The sequence below is a fragment of the Lipophrys pholis genome (assembly GCF_963383615.2).
Source record: "Lipophrys pholis genome assembly, chromosome: 9".
Classification (NCBI taxonomy): domain Eukaryota; kingdom Metazoa; phylum Chordata; class Actinopteri; order Blenniiformes; family Blenniidae; genus Lipophrys; species Lipophrys pholis.
The window spans coordinates 10,984,282-11,004,682 of record NC_137639.1 but is presented as its reverse complement, the minus strand read 5'-3'; the positions used below and the strand labels follow the sequence as shown (position 1 = coordinate 11,004,682).

Sequence of the window (20,401 nt, the reverse complement as noted above, 5' to 3'; positions counted from 1 at the left end):
CTCCCGGTATTTTTATTTTTTTTTTTCCCCTTTCCTCTGAGCTCTGTTACCGTTTCTCGTGTAAGAGATACAGTGACCAAAACAGTGTAGTCAGCGAGGAAGTGATTACAAACTGATGCTCCAAATTCGCTATAAAATGAAAATCAATATTTCCACAAGTTGCTGCAACATAAAAGATAACCTTCATTGATTTTTCTAGACTTAGGCCTCTGTGATAAAATCTAATATAAATTTTCAGCCACACGGATTTGGATCAGAGCGGCGCAGGGGCTGAACGATAAGTTCCGCGCACATCTCTCAGACTTGGATTTTTCTCCCCTCTTCCCCTTTTCCCTCTTCCTAGGCATGGCTGTACTATTTATAATTGGCCCTGTGTGAGCAAAAGCTTCTATCAGGAATCTGTTCTAATTTTTATTACTGAGAAGCTAAAGCCTGTTCCAGATAATTTGGAAATTTCAGGGGAATTGTGATAGAGCTGATGGCACAGCCGGACTGACTCCAGAAAGGAGCTAACCTGTAATAGCCTCTGTGGCTGCGCTGATTAAATGTTGCCATAGATGAAAGACCTGCCATCACCGCAATAAATTAACCAATCACACAAATCCCAAGTCGCTACTAATCCCTCCTTGATACCATGATCCTCTGATCAGCTGAAGGAGGTGAAGAAGAAAGTGGCTTGTGACACTCAGCCTCCTTCTAACTCCCTGCTTCCCTGTGTAAACAACAAGCTAATGATATCACCGCTGACCATTTCACCACCACTGGCTACTCTTAACCCGCTTCATGGTCGGGGCAGGTGAAATCGATACGAACCTTGGTGGGAATGATTATTTTCCTCATTGCCCCCCCACCCCCACCCCACCCACACCACCCTCCCCACACCCCTCAACCCCCTCCTCCACCAAGGTCACTGACTGGCACTGTATCCGTCTTGATCCCACAGCTGCAGGATTTAGACAACTGAGAGATCAAAACCGCTCCGTCTGAATATCTCAAGACGTTCACTGGCTTTATACATTCAGCTTTTAACGCCCACTCGGTGAGGAAGTAGTGCCATTTCGAAAGAAAAACACCAGTCGGAACATCGCCGTCACGTCAGCTGAGACATCTTTTGAATAATGCCCTTTATTTCTCAGTCAAATTCCAATATTACTCCCCTGCTTCACTTGAATAACCTAAAGAGGCATTACTATTTCTCATCCCCACATTACATTTGACCACTGTTGACCCGACAACACGCCTCAAATCATTGTAAAGCACCATGTCCCTTCACCAGACGGTACTAGCTGTGTATATATGAGGAAAAGGAGAGAAAACAAGCTTATGTATGGGTTATGTCAAGTTTATATGTTCTCTGTTTCTAACATGGGAGTGAGGATAAAGGATTTGTACCTGTTTTACCAGTCAGTTTACAGCAGACAGCACACTCACACCTTGATAACGTCCATTGCAATTAGTTGTTCACTGCGATGAAACAAATTGCATGTGGTCAACTGGAAATTTCATTAAGGGAGATTTTCCTCTAGCCCTCGTTATCGCTCTGCGTATTAATATTTTCTTAGCCTCAAGGATGGATGGGTTGCAAGGGCCTTTTTTTTTTTTTTTTTTTGTTGAATAAAAAATGCCCAACCTTACAGTCTGTCTTCTCCCACTACTATCCTACTTGCAAAAAAAAAAAAAGAAAAAGGGAAAAAAGCTGTGTATATGCTTAGTTAGATGCTTTTTTTTTATTGCAATCTGAAATATGATTCACTGTCAACATAGTACATAAAGTGGGAAATACCTCCATCTCTCAAGTCTGCTTTTGTGTCATTTTCTCCTCTTCTAAATGGCCATGGTTACATCTGCTGAAATGAAAAGATACCTACATACTGCTTTCATTCCTCCCCCCTCCTTCATCTCCTCTCCCTCTCTCTAAGGCTATAGCATCTGCTATTGGGAGACTAAATAACAGAAATATGCAGGAATTGCACACTAATTCCCTTTAGAGATAGATCTTGGCTGGTGCCCTGTCATAAATCAGAGAATTTCGATATGAAATGAGGCAAGCTGCTCTAATCATTTCTGCATTTCAAATTGGATCACTGGCTCAATCGCTTGGCTTTTAAACTGCTTGCCTAAGAGCAAATGTGAGGTGGGAGATAATTCAGCTGAAATCTCTGCCTGCTCTGTGCGGCGGTTAGTTTACTGCTTGAGTGCAAGAGAATGCTTTTTTTCTTCCCTTAGCCCATCTTTCTCTTTTCAACTTTGTTAAATTGACTTTTCATTTTGAAAATCGATTAAATTGAGAGAGTCACTGCTGTTCCCAGAATCTTTAAAGGGCCACCCATCACTGTGCGCATGTGCCTTTATTTGGCTGCCGCTATCATGGCGCCGCTATGGGGGGAATAAATATTTTCTCATTTAAATCACCTTTTATCCTGCTGACTGGACTGTAAGCATCAAAGTTCATGTGCTGCATTAGCTATGACTTATTTCACTCCATTGAAATGCTCGCAGTGGTTGTATTCATATTGACGATGGTGGGCATTGCATGTTTACTCTATGTTCTGTTGCTTTTTTTTTTTTTTTTTTTTTAATAGACATGAAAAAAGGAAGCAAACGTTTGGCTGCTGAGGATGTTCATCAGGAGGCAAGACAAAATTATAAATAGTACATCTACACGCTATTTTGTCTCTCGGCTGCTTGCTAAATCAGAAAGAGGAGGAGTGAAGAATATAGTCAGAAGGAGGGGTCGGGGGGGGGCTCTTTCCATTCTCCATTCTTCAAGACCTTCAGGCACATTGAGGTGCTCCAACTCTAAAGCCAAACAGTTTAGTGTAAGCTGTACCTGCCCTCAAGACAAGCAACCCCCTTTTTTTTTCCACCCCTGAGTTCTCTCCCGTTCTTTCTTCTCCTTCCATTTTCTTTCTGTCCCTATCATATGCCTTCCTTACCTTCTTCTTCATTTTCTATTAGTTACCCCCCCCCCCCCGTCTCCTATCCTCGCTCTAATCTCTCTTCTTCCTTCCTTTGTCATTCGTTTGTCACTTGCACTCAACACATATTGTACATGTAATCGTCTCTCTCCAACCTGTCCCCCCCCCTCCTTTCTCCAGCCCTTCAGCATTAAACTACAACTTACTTTGTAGTGGCGGATGTTTAATTCAACTTCACAAGTGAAAATGTGTGTACTGCTGTAACTATGTATAATGTGTATATGTCCTGGGAACTATTTGAAGTTGTAAACAACAGAAAGCTGCATTTGTAATGCATGTGCTCCAGGGAAATAATCATGTCTTGAAGGTAGAGTGCACACACACACTCACACACACTCTCACTCACACACACACTCAGTCATGTACTTCTTGTGTTTGGCTTTGGTCAGGGGGACAGAACAGCCCTGTCGCTTCACTACTCACTGTTTGAATTACTCCCCAAAATTTCCCATTTGAATTCAATTGGGAAGGACTTGTTTGATCTTTTGCATGTAAGTTAGGTCTGACTCCCCGAGCAGCAAGAAGCAGTGTGAGGGAACATAATAGGGAACCCGGAGCCAGTAATGTTCACCTGTATGGATATTACCATGGCCCCTGGGGGTCAAGGTGGCAGGTGGCATATTCTCTGGACAGATCCACTCTTTTTCTGTTGGGAATAAACATGCGGATGGCAGGGATTTCTTCAAAGGGGGAAGAAAAAGGGAAGTCGGGAGTCAATCAGTCAATGAGGGTCACGAGAAATCCCCGCTCTCATAACCACACGTGGAAGACTAGGATCAGTCGGAGGCAGTAAATAAAGACAAACAATAAAATAGTAGGCATGATGCTTGAATAAAGCCCCTGACTTTAGATAAACCTCCGTGCCCCTTTAGGTATTGGATTTTAATATTCTTTTGAACTCGTCTCTCTTCTCTGGTAGAGTAATAAATTTCACGATGCATTAGAATGGCATCTACCATAAGTGACTTTTATATTTCAGGAGGCTCGTTCGGTCGGTGCAGCCTATATCGCCTCCTGGTTCATAAACTGAGCTCCCACCATATCCAAAGCACACTGAATAATTATTAAAACAGATGCACTGGAAAATCACTGCAGATTATAAATAAAAGGAAAACATAGAAAACGTGCAGCTGGAATATAATTTTGTTCTGATGACGAATGCAATAACCAAAGGTACAAAGGTGCGTGCAATTTGCATACCACCTGATCGTCTCCATGCTGCTGCACTCTTCAATAGTTTGATCCCTGCTTGCACTTCAGAGAAATAGGGGCCTGTTAAATCCACTGTAAAAGACCAACAATATTTACACCAAGTTAAGTAAATAAGATAAAGATGGTGAACTTGCCCCTCACTAAATGCATTAGACGTGAACTCTCTTATCAGAGTCTCAGCACGCGGACTGTTAAAAGATGGGTTTCCCGAGCTGGAAATGGTCTTTGTTACCCAATTAGTTTGCCGACGACCCCGTGGTATAATATTCCCGCTTTGACAGCCTCATACACGTCTATCTAAAGAGGCAGAGCGGGACCACCGGGGAGGGAATGGACACTGTCCAGACCTTCATCTCCTTCAGCACCTATCAGCTTTCTTATCTTCAATGCTAACCTTTTTTTGTTGTTTTCTTTCTTTTTTTTTTTTTTTGTTCAGAAGACAGGAATTTTTCTGCTTGGTTGTTCATTCACTCGGAGTGTTTTTGACAGGGCTTTGTCTATGGCAGGCTCCGAGCCAACTAGGCTGAGGATCAGAGGGCTAAGGCCAGGACAGGGGGCAGCGAGGACTTATCAAGGTCTACCAGCAGGGGTTTGACTCCCTGTAGGGTGGCCGTCCTTCTTTCTCTGAAGGAGGTGAAGCAAGCAGAGCATGTGTGTTTCTTCTCTCCCATTGCCAATGTGACCAAGAGGAAAAGGGTAGAGGAAAACAAGTATTTTTTCTTCTGTGGTTATTTTAAGAATGACAATTCCTGTGTGGGCAGAACTCGACCAGAGTGGAGTAGGATTTTGGAGATTTATTTTTTTTTGTTAGGAGTTTAGCAACAGGTAAATAAAATTAAAATCATACAAAATAACTTCTTAATTTCACTCGTTAAACATATATTTTAATCAACAGCTTTGTTATTATTATGACTTTTTATTATGACTATTATTATGACTTCCACTACATGAATTCTAATTTATATTTTATTTATATTTCATTCATATATATATAAAAAAAAAAGCTTTTAAATAAATTAGTTGCTTATTTTACTGTGCACATTTTGTAATGAAGTACTGACAACAAAATAATAACGTGAATGTGTGTCGAGAAAAAAAACTACACAAACAAAGGAAGTTGGACGTGTAAAGTTCCTTATCTTCTAAACATGAGCTAAAACTCCAGCTTCCCCTGAAAAGTGATGATCAAGACAGCAGTTTATTCTCACAATCAACATTTGAAGAGATTGGTCAGCCACCAACCCCCTTTTCTGAACTCCCTCTATCTGGGGCTTGTAGCGGGTAAGAAATGGAGGATTATCTTGAGCGCTTTTCAGGAAAGTTGTTTCAACATATCACAAGTTAGAGCCATGACAGTGACAGATGGCAAAGCAGCTGGCACCGCTCAACTTTGTTTCACTTTTTCTTCCTTTTCTTCCGTCTTCCATCTTGTTCTTCCTTTTGCGCCTTTGCTGCAATAAAGGTCTGTTGTGTATTGAAGTGTTGGATAGTCATTCATTTGGGAAGACATATTGCGTACTGTAAAACAGGCCGATACGTGTGAAGCCAGGGACTTCTGAGCTTGACGACTGTCGCCTGTTACATTCTGTAAATACTGCGTATTTGTGGGCTCCTTTTAAACGGGTTATATCAAAGGTGAAGAAGCATCTTTCCAAATCTACCACAAGCAGTCATTCCAAAAAAAAAAAGAAAAAAAAGAGAGAGCTCTGGAGATAAATAAGTGACAGTGTATGACTTGTGCTGTCCCACATGGAACAGTTGTTCATGCATCTTAATGCCATATCAAGCTGTTTGTGTGTATTTACAACGTACAGAAACCATATGCATGGAGATAAGAGATAGAGAGAGGGTGCATGGGGTCTCCCTGATGAGCCACAGGAAGACGGCAAACACCCAGAGAGCTTTGAGGCGGGAGAAGACACCCGGCTCACCCTTGCTGAGCCCTGCGGGTGTAAAGAGAGGCCCCCCCAAAGACCTGAAGCCTCATTGGGGCTTCCAGACGTCACTGGCTGCTGCTCTGCTGCGGCTGCACAGCGCCTGAACAGACTGCTGGAGGATGACAGCTGCCTGTCTACCCATTACAACGGCAGCAGAACGGACACATCTGGTGCATCTGTAAGGACGGAGGCAAATCACTACAGAGACTATGGTACTTTTTAATACTGTAGCTCCATCTTTATAAGTTTTCGTTTCATGAAAAAAGTGGAAACCGAACGAAGGAAGTTTAACTATCAAATATTTGGTTCATGATAATAATTCAGTTTTCCGTTGAACATGCAACACAGATTATAGTGATCAGTTTTGTAAATGGCCAGTCTGAATTACAGATAATGTCATTACCATCCGTAGACAAACCATACTTCTGTTTCCTTTCGGTCAACATGCTGTGTGTCAAGTTCATCCCGTCTGTGTTTTTACACTGCACTTCTCCATCTGATCCACAAGCTGTACAAGGGTTAGTGTCCACAGATGGACACTAGGGCAACTTTTGACATTTTGTATTTTTTCATCCCCCTTTGTGGACTGTGTTTTGTCTTTTGAATATGAAAAATATGTGAAAATGTGTCATATATTTATGATATCGCTTGGTGTTTTGTATTTGTAAGGTTGCATTCTTAATTATATTTTAACCTATTTACACACAAAACGTAAAGTAATGACAATGGATTAATTAAACATGTTTTCAAACGGTATTAAAATAATTTCCTTAAAAAAAAAAAAAAGTCAACTACAGTGCAGGACTTTCATTGTGTGAAAGTCAGTATTTTAATTATAGATAAACAGAAAATGTAATAAAATGTCGAATGAAATTTTGAAGCGATAATAGATAAGTTGCATTTAAATTGATGTGAGTGGACATTATGGAAAAAAAGATTAGGACTCAGATTTATAAATATTACAGATTCAAAAAGGTGTGTGTGTGTGTGTGTGTGTGTGTGTGTGTGTGTGTGTGTGTGTGTGTGTGTGTGTGTGTGTGTGTGTGTGTGTGTGTGTGTGAGACGTCCGTGATAAAACTATGAATGAATTTTGCCGGAAATGCTCAGCATCTTTGTTTGAGCGCGTTCTGATGAAGTCGGTGTATCTTTGGCATGTTTGAGGAAAGCATGCAGCCATTAAAGTGAGCACAAAGCAAATCAGTGAGTCCTGCTCTGCTTATCAGGGGACCTGCCATATCAGTTTGGGTAGTTGTGTTGTGATGTAAGGACAGCAAAATGTCAGGTTCACTTGTAGATCAAGTCAACCATGTATTATCTCTCAAACAGTGGAGCTCAGCTGTGGCCATAATAGCTCTGACTAGCTGACTGACTGAGTGCTTCACGGCTAATGCATGGCGCTGTGGGCGGCAATGAGTTCCAGCCATGCACACAGAAACTTTGAAAGTGCAGGCTTGGAAAAACATAAATAACAACGGGGTAAAAAAAAAAAAAAAACAATGGCCGTGTGTTTCTTTTGCCACAGCCTGAAAACCCAGTCCACATCTGACTCGCAGGCGGACATCAATGTCATGTTGATCTGTGTTAAAAAGCCCAGATTTAAAGGACTACTTCAATAGAACGAGCTTGGCCATTTTCTCCTTTTCATGTGTGAACATGAAAACCATTGATAATGCCATCGATAAATATATGGATGACATTGAGCTGCTGGAAAGCAGTCCAGATAATTACCATTTTACCCATCTGAAGAGACCCCAGCCCAGATATTGGTTAAAACCCAAGAAATAATTGATGCATGCAATCACAAATTGGTTCTCCGCCTAAAATTTGGGCCCATTATTTCATTAGATGAAGCCACATTCATTGTGCCAAAATTATTTGTGTGTCCAACACAGAAATTCAAATCCTGTTAGTCCTGATAATGTGGGGCGTTTTCAAACCATATCCAAGACAGTGTGACTTTCAGATAGAAAGCCCGGGCCACCTTTAAATGCACACATTAATGGAAGAGTTCAACATTTTCCGACTTCTTTTTTTTCTTTTTCTTCTTCTTCTTTAGTTTATTGGTTTGTTTGATTGCATGCATGCATAGTTGATGCTGTGCATATGTGTGTGTGTGCGCGATTTAGCCGCTATGCTACAGAGAGGTCCTATCCTGGGGTGCCTTCTTGCATATGTAATTGGATGTTACTGTAAATAATTGCCTGGGCATGTGCCAGTGTGATGATGGCGATGATTTGTGTGTGTGTGTGTCGGCTCATGTGTGACTCTATGTGTGCACAACATGTGTGTATCTTTCACTATGTTTGTGTGACTCTGTATATACGTACGTGTGTGTTTTGTGTTGTGTGTGTGTGTGTGTGTGTGTGCGTGTGTGTGTGTGTGTGTGTGTGTGCGAGTGTGCGTGTGCGAGCGCATCTGCCCCATCCGTACTCCACTCTCAAGTCCCACTGATTCTCCTTTCCAGCCATGTTGAATCCTCTTTTCCTTATCAGGCGAGCCCAGGCCTGCATCAGGCTCTCCTTGCTATGACAGAGGCTACAACAATAGGCCTGCGATACCGCTGCTTAGCGCTGCGTTTCGGAGGGGAAACCTGCCACGGGCGCAGATTAACTACAACACACACACACACAAAATAGATTGCAGCCTCCAAAACAAAACATTTTTCAGAATGCCTCCTCTTGATTAATGAAGCAATGACAAGAAGAAAAATATAATTTCTGAAACAGAAAAATCCGCCACCACTTGTTAAAGTTTAGGGGTAGCTAACAATAAACATATTGGAGGGAGAGGGTGGGCAAAAAAAGGGGCTGAGATAAATGGCTTGAGTGATGGGCTGAATAATTTCTGGAGCATTTTTTTCTTTTTTTGGGTCGCACAGTCCCATATTCCTACCCGTGTACTAAATTACACTATAATCGCACTCCATCGGTTGACAGCCTCTGCCTCTCGCTCTGTCCCAGGTGAAAATTAGGACAGTATCTTGACATTTTCGCTCCTCTGTAGTCTACAAGCTAAAGCTCTCTGTTCACAGCCAAAAGCGGCGCAGTCTGCACACTGATGCGCTCATGCCCTCCCACACACTCGCACATCCACAAACACCCCGGCCCAAAACACACGCTGGAGACGCATTGCACACACACTCACACACACACGCAAGCGCACACACACACACACCACCCAAATTTTTTTTCAAAGACTGCTGAAAAACTACTAATCAATGCTTCACGTTGTATGTTAAGCAAATGGCGTTATATAATTTCCTCCCTACGAGCTGTTTCCATAAGGTCACTTTAATCTTGTACAGGTTCAAAAAAAACAAAAAAATTAAATGTCCCTCTAAGCTTACGTATTGGCAAATTATAACACACTGTCATAATGTTTCTCATGATGTATGACTCAAGGGAAATACTGTAACAGTGCTAAAAGTAAATTGTTGTACTTAAATAGCCTATAGTGCTTATTGACTTTTATCATGTCCTTGTGAGCTGGAAATGCTCAAATCTTTGCTTTTGTAATATGTCCCTTGTACAAAACGCCTATTATTGGAGTGGATCTGCGAATCGAGCTAATACAAATTGATATCAGGATGAAAAACAAGATATAAACAAGCCCACAGATCTTAATCTGGCATTAAACAAGCCTTATGCATCTCAATGGCAGAGTAATTTGCACTAAAAGGCTCTCAAAACACATAAAAAGCAGAATTCTATTGAATCCAGCCTCATTACAGTTGCACCTTGACTAAGCCCCGGTAATTAGCATTGGGAAGGCATTGTACAAGAGGCGGCAACACCCTCATCAACACACATTTACAACACAGCTCAAAATCTGCTGCTCATTAATAGCTTGCCTCCCAATCAATTATTAACACCTACAATGGGAGCCAGGCTCACCGGGGCCAGGCCTCTTACTCCAGGCAAACAGTGGGCCACCTTCTCCTCCCGGTTCTGTCCAGCATAGGTAATTACCGCTTTTAAAGACACCTGCTACTCAATAGCTTCGACCCAGACTGTTAATTTGGCCCCCCGATTGCAGACATTTATGTCTGAGTGTCACTATTAATTTGCGTTAATTTGGAGAGCGCGAGGAAGCCGGGGCGGAGGCGTCGTCGGCAGCCGGCTGAATGTGCTCGTCGCTCACCTGCGCCGGGGCTGCGGCTGTAATTGGAGTCTAATGGTCTGATTGATCAGTGAGAGAAGTGAGGGATGAGACGGCACACTGGCAGCTCCATCAGTCAGACGGAGAGGAGAGAGGGGAGGAAGAGGAGCCGAGCAGGGAAAGGCAGCTAACAACGGCAGCACCGGGCCAACTCCGAGGTGTTTCATTCTTTCAAGATCATTTTTTTCCTTTTTAGTTTTTTCCTCTTTTACTTGATTTGACCCTACCTCTCCTGTCTCGCCTCACTCTGCAAAGTGTTCTGACCTGGACCAATTACTTAGTTTTGAGTTCAGACTCTGGTTTGTCGTTCAGTGGAGCTGAGAGCTTATTGCTTCCAATATTTTTGCCGGGCGACAGTACTCCTAGGAAATTCAAACCCTCATTAAAACTGTTCCATTAACTTTTTCAAATATATTGAATTAAGTCAAAACAAGTTCTATGTTTCAATGGAAATTGCACAGACTCCAAATGTGATCGAGAAATAATAAAAAAGGGGGCGCATAAAGCTACCACAGAAGGCATATGAGCTATCTAACGCGCCTGCAATGTGGTTGTGTTAACAGGTTTGCAACAGCAATAACTACAACTCCAGTCCCTCATGCCAAGCCGAGCCCCTAGGGTCTACAGACCTGCCACGGCCGACCCATCAGCTGTGAAATCTGCTTTCCTCTTTGATAAACGGTTGAGATGTGACCCTATCTCTGTCCTGCAGATGCCCAGATTTCCTGTCATGCTTTTTTCCCTTCTGTTTTTCCCTGCTATCTCCCGCTCTTACTCTCCCTCACTCCCTTTTGATTCTTTCTTCTTCAAGCTTTATACCGCTCTTTTCCGGGGCTGCCTGGACGGCCGACTGTAACGCTCGGCTCGCCGCTCTTTTTCACCATCATCCATCACTCCTCTCAGCTATACTGAGGCCTGTCGTCCACTGGCAGCCGAACCCCACACAGGCTCCCACGCCGCAGCACATGTAGAAAAGGCCAGCTCCGGCATCAGCCCCCCCCCCACCCCCCCGTTCGCTGCCTCTGGGGACCAGTAACAAACCTTCTCCCACCTTCTATCTCTATACCTCCACTGCTCCCAAGACACCGGTCGAACCCGCTAACGCTCTCTTCCTGTGCGTGCCAAAGTGTCTCTCCTAAGCAGTTAAATGTTAAACACTCCTTAAATTTACTGTATTTCCATTATTTACCATAAGCTACTTTAAGTTGCTATTACACTTTAGTCCTTCTCTGGGCGTCACGCCAAGGATCGAGAGAGGGACTCGTGTTGGCGCGACAAAAGAAAAACAAAAAACGGTGTGACCTCTGAAAACGAAGAATCTTAAATGACTTGTCTGGATGAAGGCGTAAAATATGTTTGATTTTTAGAGAGGGCACATCGATATCTCACCGGAGGGTCGTGTGTTTCAAGCATGAGAGAGGTGTCACTCCTGCCACACACCTGACTGCTGCTGGGTAATTCATTCACCTCTGAGGTTTCAAAAAATATACCAGAGTAAAAGGAGATTTAATAGTCTGCGGAGGTCACACTTCATAAGAATGACTGAGAGTGCCTCCGAGGTGAGGTAGAGCCCCATGAAGCAATGAGCCTTTATTTCTACCTCAAACGCTTTCTGCCACCTTGCGACCCTGCTCCTTTGCAGCACCGGCCGCCCTGACATGCACCCAGCCGTGCTCCCCCCCCCCCCCCCCTCACACATTCGCATTTGTTGTTTCACCCCCCCCCTCCAGGTGCGACATCAGGGTTTGCTCCTGTCCTGATGTGTCAGTGCTTGAAGATTTGCACGGCTCCCTCGCCTCCCACCGAAATACCTGAGATAAACGCAGCACTTTGTTAGGGATGTTGCCAATGGCTGCATGTTTAACAAGGCGGCAGCTCCATGACTAGAGGCTTGATTAAATGAAAGAACCGATAAGACGAGGCTGCTGTAAATTGAGACGATTCCCCACGCGATACGCGGGAGTGCGAGAATTTGCGAGTTTCGGACTCATTCGGCATCGAAGAATCATGCTTAAAAAAGTTTCCCTGAACCCTACAAGGAGGCTCGCTAAAACAAAAACACGGCAGTTGGGTTGACCTAGCCTTTAATGAGACATAGTGAGAAGCTGCTAACAGCCAGTACCCTGTTTGAGAGATGTAACTTAGGAGAGGAAGAGGGCAAGAAGCAAAGCACTGAAAGGGCCCTCATGAGAATAGACACACATGAGATCCTTAAAGGCAATATGCCAGAGCTTCTCCCTTTGCTTTTAATTGCGAGGGAGGCTTGGCATATTCTGTAACCCCTCCACGGCCTATTACAGGTGATGACCAGCACCTGCTCACTTAAAAAAATAGAAAGAAAACCTGAGGAGGATCTGGAAAGCAGTGATGAATTCCTCAGAGGGCACTTAGTTAAGAACTTATCACTTTTGCCAAGAGCAACAATCACTTTATGCATCTTGTTTGCGAGGTAGTGTTATGGATTTTGTAAAGTTTGTCAGACACTCAAACACAACGAACAATGGGAGGAGGTGGTGGTTCTTGTGATGTCAGCTGTTGAGCCGGAGGGGTCATTAGAGGGACAGCTGAAGGTTGGTTTTGGACACCTTTCAGAGATATTCATGCAGCGATTGCCAGAGAAATATATGGAGTGTGTTACTGTGGAAGGCGACTCGAGGTGTTGCTCTGTCAAATCACTTTTCCGCCCAAGGATAACTGGCTTTACCCTGAGAGAAGCCATATTTCATGGCTATAATACGGCCTGAGTTATTTAAAGCCACTGATGACTTCAAAACCATGAGGGGAGCTTAAAAAACACTCAGAACTGTTCGGAAAATGATTTAATAAAGTTGCCGCATTTAAAGAATCTGGCAAAACTGAGTAATGGGGGGGGTGTGTGTGTTGGCCTCTGAGTCCAAAATCCTCCTGGACTTTCCCTTATGTTTCTTAAAGGGATGAATGTGAGGCTGGTTAATAGGAATTTCTTAATTAATCCAAATGCAGAATGGGATATCAAACCCATGGAGGACTTGTCACTCCAGCCGAGCAGCGGGTCAACACGGGCGTCTGCTGGGATCTTTGAAACAAGAGATATAAAGCTGCTGCGCGCAGCGTAACATCAAAAATAATGGATTGTGACTTCGCTCAATTGAAGCCTGGACTGAGCCCCAAATCCAGCAATTACAAATGTTTTGTCATAAAATATGCAGATTGAATGGTTAAAACAGATGCACTTCAAAGTGTTGGATCCCGAAAGAGCCACCTCAATAGATCTGATTGTCAGGGGAGTTGACATTAATATGGTCTTTAGATGTAGGGATTTCTAGTAATCATGTTGGATTGGCCACTGAAGGCAGAGCTTGACCAAATACAGAGATCTAAGTAAAATTATCCTGGAAAAACAATAGTTAAATTATTAATGTTTTACAAAGCAGTTGGAAGCCGTTGAAGGCAACATTGGGACACCATTTAGACTTTTAAATGAATATGTATATGCCAATTAATTCTTTGAATACTTGATTATTTCAGATACACTGATTGCGTACCTACTTATGAAGCCGTTTCATGCACTAATGAGTGATGTTATTTTCATATATGAGATTAATTGAACATCGCAAAAAATGCAAACATCTTAAAACTATATGTTCATTAAAAAAAAAATTGGGATTTCCACAATAGCTCACTTGCCTGACAACAATATGGTGAGAGTGAGCCTTTGTGGAAAAAATTGGAAAATGAATCTATTTTACACCGCAGATCAGCTGCTACTTAGCCGTTGATAGAACCGTTTCTGCGTAGAAAAAAAGTACAACATGCAGGGTTTAAGCGATAATAAAATCAGTATTTGGATTAACAAGAAATCTGTATCAAATTTGATCCCGGCTTATGCATTCTGCTTTAGTTCAGTCTTGTTTGGAACAACTTAGGGCCATTGCTTACATTCACTGCCCCCCCCCCCTTTTTTTTTTTTAGCACTTCTTTAATAATTGCTCTCATTTTCCATTATTGCTTCATGCTCTTTTCACCTGCCTTGATCAGTAGCTCAGCTGGAATTTTAATTCTGGGGTTTAAAGTCAAGCACATAGCATTTCCTTCATCAGAATGTTCGTTCTGCCTTCACGTTACCTGAGATCCTCGACAAATAGCCCCTTTGTCGTTGCAGAGTTGAGGTTAAAGAGCAGGGCTGACTAATTGTTTTCTGTTAAGTCTCTGGAACAAGCTGCCTGATCCTATTTGCTTGCTTGAGCCTCGATCTGCTTTTAAATGACGCCTTCAATAACACTTTTATTACGTACCGTGCAGATTGTACAGAGTTGACATTTTAGTAGTTTTTAGTTCCCTTTTTTTCCAAAAGCATCTGTCGGCTGTAGTGTTTGAAGGTTAACTTTTATATATTATACAGCTGAAGTACGATTGTCTTCCTTCAGAAAGCAGCTCCTCCATGTTAAACAGTAGTTGAGACAAATTGTGGACATACCAGTGTTGTGTTGTCGGTGCTCATCTCGATCTTCCCTTCAAACGGACCCCAAGTTGTCCCTACGGGGAGCTGCTGCCGACTGTGGATACGACGCTCGCCATCTTTAAGGAACGCATCAAGCTCTCCTAAAGAAAAAAAGAAGAAAAAAAAGCACACACACCAGAACCGTAAAAAGGTCAGCCATATTGCTTAATATAGCACACAAGTTCCACATCAAATCACAGCGACGTTCGTTCATTTATTGTCCTATTTACCTCAGACCTACATCTGCAATCTTGCTATTGCACCTTTATCAAACAGTGAAGGTTACAGCCAACCATTTTCAAACTGGATAAGCAAATCAAGCGAGCATCCATCTGATGGTGTTCCTCAGACACATGGCGCGCTAACCTTACTTGAAAGGTGTCTTGTGGGGAGATAATCTCTGTGAGACAGTGCAGACTCACTGGCTGGCGGGAGCAGCTAGTGGCAGGCCTATTTCTGTTGTTCCAGGAAGGCAGGGCCCTTGTTAGTGCTGCGCAGAGCTCCAGTTAATTAACAGTGGAACCGGATAGCACTGTTAGTACTACCGGTGCTCACCTCCCCGACACCCCTGCCTATCTTATCTCTTAGATTCAGTGTACTTTTTCGGGACGGTGATTAATCAAATAGTTATGATAAACTTTGTGGCCGGCTGTGACATAGTTTACAGAGGAGGATGTTTCCCTTGTGTGTGTGTGTGTGTGTGTGTGTGTGTGTGTGTGTGTGTGTGTGTGTGTGTGTGTGTGTGTGTGTGTGTGTGTGTGTGTGTGTGTCGCAGAGGGAAAGTATGCAGCTCTTAACAGTACATTTCCGACTGGTTGCCTTGACAACACCAAGAAGTCTTGTTAGGGAAAATCTGATGATTCAAACATCTGTAACAACAAATTATATCTGGTTTTATAAACATTCTGGACACACGAAGTTCTTCAAACTCGGAAAAAAAAAGAACTTTTATCAAGTCTGACACACATGTGAGTGCTTGAATAGATCTGACCGGACCGACTATTGGCGGGTCAAAGATGTGAGTCAACTCCAGAGCAGCAGTATAGGTCAGGCCTGTCTTTGCATAAACACAACAACAAATCCCCCCCCCCCCACCCCCCCATAATTATATACAGCATGCCCTCTTGTGGCACATCGTAATCATGGCAGGAAAGACAATCGGTTGTAATTCTGAGTGTTGGTTAGGAACATTGACTGTTGATTGGGATGCACATATAAAATGTGGTTTTATGGAAGTTGATCTACAAATAGGACACAAAAGAACACAAACGATCAATCTAGCACATTGTATGAACTCAATCTGTAGGAGAAGACCGCTTACAGATTGAGTTCATACAATGTACAACACGTAATGTGATATGCAACATCTTAAAGCATTTGCGTTTATGATTGCTTTTGTATTTTGGCTCTATTAAAAAGCATTTTCTACCTGACGACCCATGACTTTTATCTGTGGTGTTGTGCATCTTTTGTTTTCCAGCCACCAATATCTTATCAATATCTTATAAATCTCTGCTCTTTTTGCGTTGCTTTTCTTTTTCTCATATCTTTGATTCTGTGACAAATCATCTCCTGAATTAACTTTTTTCTTTTCTTTTCTGTTTTGCAGCAGTACTCATTAAGTTTGTGCTTCCTCCACCAACATGTACAACAACATGGCATCACATTATGGGGGCTCAGTGCTCCATCCAAACACTCTATTGCGAACCATTTCCAGTTGACCTGATGAGAAGAATTAATATGACAGCACAGACATGGTCACTTCATGGCCCCATCCTGAACCTAACAAAGTGCTTTTGTTGCCGAAACCCAACCAAACCAAAGCCTTTATTCTAATAAAGGTTCAACGACTGATCAACTCTAGTGCCATTCTTTATGAAAATATGTTCGTCAATCAGAGGGCGCAGTCAGCAATGCATGGAAGTGCTTCCATTTTGATAAGATGATTTGCTGAAGGTGGTGCATAATGGTGCTTAAACTCTAAAACAACCATCTGAATGTATATTATTGTAATGTACAGTATTATTTTTACAAACAAAACTCTACATGTGTCTCTGACACTGTGTCTTTTAACCCATTTGTTAATGCGCATGGCTAAGAGGTACTGGGGGCATTCGGTTCACGCTGAATGGACTGAAGTGATCACTGAACTTTCTGATGCATGTGTGTCATAATGACCTATTCAGCCCTGTTCTACTCTGTAAATATCAACCGTGTATCTGCCGCACGCCATTGTGCTCGTCCGTTGTGCTGCTATGGAGATGTGTGCTTATGTGCCGCTTGGCATGCATAAACATGATTGAACCGACGGGTTGACGTTGCCACGCCGCTTCAAATGACACCTTGCTGATCATATACTCATCAATGGTGGTCACTCCTGCGACAATATGGAGCGAAATGTCACCCATAATGAAAATTCACTTGTAAAGCCTCACCTTTGTTACACTCACATGGAAAATCGTAGGAAAACCAACGCATGCGTGGAAGGTGCATTTATTGTTTGGAGCAAAGAGTTTTTGGAACAGACCTGAAAAATAACATAATCTGGACCGGTGTTATCTCCCCCTCCCCACCACCACCACCACCACCCACCACCACCACCCACCACCCACCACCCCCCTTCTCCGTTTCCCTCCCTTCCCTCCCTTCCCTCCCTGCTGTTGCATGCTGTCTTCCTGGTGCTGCAGTGGAAGGTGGGTAAGCTCATTACAGAGAAATAATTAAACATTGGTGCACAGCTGGTCGTCATCACTGAGAGCAACAGCCACCGCTTGATGCATTCTGTTTGTCCTCAGATAAGACCCACGGCCTTTAACCGCTTGGATGCAAGTTCCTGTTTAGCCCCGTTTGACACACAACTCAAGCCATCCCCAGCCAGCCCGACTCTGATTCCCCTCACTGTTTCTTTCTCCTGTGGGTGGGATGACCGAGATGGGAAATAACAAAACAAAAAAAACAAAAAAAAAACGGGGGTACCAGTTAGTGTAGGTGCGAGAGTGAGAGGGGGGGGGGGGGTGAAGAGGGTATGATTCAATTTGTGTGGTTTGTGGTCCACCATGTTTAGGTGCCAGTTGTGTGCATCTCACACCAAATGTTGCCTGAGGACCTTGGCTCACAGATGGCTTGTCACATCTGTTGCAGATACTAGTGGAAGATCTCCACAAAAACACCCGTGGATGAATAATGAGTTCCCTTCATGGGCTGGCTGTACGTTCACTATGAGCATTTTACAGGTTTATGAACGCTGCAAAAAAAAATATATATATATATACTGACAGATGTGGTCTGTTACCAACTGAGCCGCTGACAATTTTTGTAATTATGGCTGCAAAAAGTCTTTATGTCACAGTGATAATTCAATTCTTTACAAGCCCCCAAATCCCAACTCTATTACCTATACTCATTACAAATAAATTCTGAATAAATACAGAAGTCACAGCGTTTAACCCGTGAAACTGCAAACAGCAGACTGAAGTAAGAGAAAAGCTCATAATGGGCTATTAGGAGATTTAACAAACCCGGCGCCTGTGTTCGTCCTCATCATCCAATCCTCAAATGCCACACACTTGGCAAAATGCGAGCCCACGATGTGGCTCGAGAGCTGTACCCACTCCTCTGAATCCCAACCAAAACGTCACCACCACCTTCACCCCTCTACTACCAAACCACCCCCTTAAACCACCACCACCACCACCACCACCTACCCCCCCTACCACCTACCCCCACCCCTCCCTCGATAAGATCATCATCTGTCGCTAGACTCTAGGGTCTGTTCCTGCACTCCACAGATACTTGGCAGACCAATGAATGTCCCTTTGTGTGGAGAGATCCTCCTCAGATAGCACCCAAGATGCTCCATGCTGGCATCTGTTTGTTTTTTTTTATTTATTTTTTTTAATGTGTGCGTGTCCTGTCTTTCTTTTCTTTTACGGTGCACAGAAATAGGGAACTCTCTCTCTCTCTCTGTCTCTCTCTCTCTCTCTCTCTCTCTCTCTCTCTCTCTCTTCAATGGCATACAACTGAATGCTAATGAGATTCTCAGTGGCAGGATGCCAGCCTGCTATGATTTAAAGAATTAATGGGTGTGGTCCAATGACAGACAGGCCGAGGTGAAATACTTCTGTCTACTTTTCAATAATATTATTAAGCACAGAGAAACACCTTTTAGGATCCCCATAATATTTATTTTTCCTCTTTTTTTATATATGGCAACATAAATGGCAAAATCGGACCGTATTGCCTATGTAGAAGATCACATTTTAGCTTGTTACAGACTTTTATTTCGCCTTTGAGATGTTTGTGGTTTGGTAAATTCTGACCCAGTCCCACATTTTTTTTGCATTACTGCACTTTCAAAAGGTTAAGAAAAAAAGACATTGTTACTGTAATTGTCAGGTTAAAGAGGAAAACACCAATGTGGCTCACTATCATATTGATTTAACTGGTGCTTAAGACTGCATCAGCTTATTGGTTACTGTATCACGTAAATGTGGCACATTTTAAAAAGGTAATATTAATATGACATTTGTAGGTATGTAATATTTGACATCTGACACAATCAGGCACAGGGAGAACATGTAGAATCCACACAGATTTGTCTCGTCATTTAGAATAGAATACAATACAATACAATAGACCCTTGCTGGAACGCAACAGTGCAAAGACCACTACCACAGCAGTGTCCCATTAAACACCATTTTAAAACCAAACAGGAGAAATACAACCAAACTAAATCCAGCAGACAAACTCTGCATGAACATAACCAATGGAATCGATTCTGTGCATTTAAATTCATAGTCATTTACTTTTGGTTTGAGTCTTTCACATAAAGTTCCACGAGGATCAAACTATTTTTATTGCATTGAAGTATACACTCAAGTATTCCACCCCAGAATACTTTAAAAGTCTGTGATATATTCCACCCCTCCGCAAATGTTTCTATTAATGCACTTAAAGTGTAGATCTGAATTTTCCTAATCTAATTTCTGGCCTGGAGGAAGGTCTCTGCTAATAGTCAAAGATGACAAACGACATCATCAACCCGGCACTGCAGATTAACATTTGTAAAAGCGATGGATCTGCTCCAGCTCTTTTCAACACAAATTTAACTTCTCTAACTAGTTCAAAGAACCAAGTTCAAGGAGAAGAAATTGCCTGCAGCGCCGCAAGAAATCCTCTGATCGCCAACCGAGCTTATGGTTTACTTCACCTTTATGCAGTCATTGTTAGTGCATTAACAGTAAGGGCAGCCGCTGAAGGAAAACAAAGAGCGACAGGGTAGAGACAAGAGGGAAAATGTGCTTGAGCTTCACACGGCGGACGATCCCTCTTGATATCAAGCAGTGCCTTTGAATCAAAGAAAATAAATGACTGCTGCTCAAAGTTCAATAACCTGTGCGTGGCAATTCAAAGATGTCCTACTGAATCCCAGTCATCTCCACTGATAGGCCGTGTTATAGAGCCAGCAAATGGGCTATAAATTAATATACCATGAGGGAGGCATATGGGGTGAAATGGAATGCACTGTATCGGTTCAACAAAAGGTGCCACATCTTTAAAGCAGATATGTGATATGAAATTTTACAGCTGAAGGAGAAATGTCACAGAGCTTTGATAAGAGAGCGATGAACTTTCTC

At 42.7% G+C, this 20,401-nt stretch overlaps 1 protein-coding gene across 1 annotated transcript in view; it reads right to left on the bottom strand.

Annotated features, from left to right (window-relative positions):
• The window catches only part of zfpm2a (zinc finger protein, FOG family member 2a), a 125,446-nt gene that overhangs the window by 51,209 nt on the left and 53,836 nt on the right, over positions 1 to 20,401 (bottom strand). Inside the window, exon 4 of the mRNA XM_080470852.1 lies at positions 14,742 to 14,866. Within this exon, the coding sequence (XP_080326978.1) occupies positions 14,742 to 14,866 (125 nt within the window). The remainder of the gene's footprint in view (positions 1 to 14,741; positions 14,867 to 20,401) is intronic.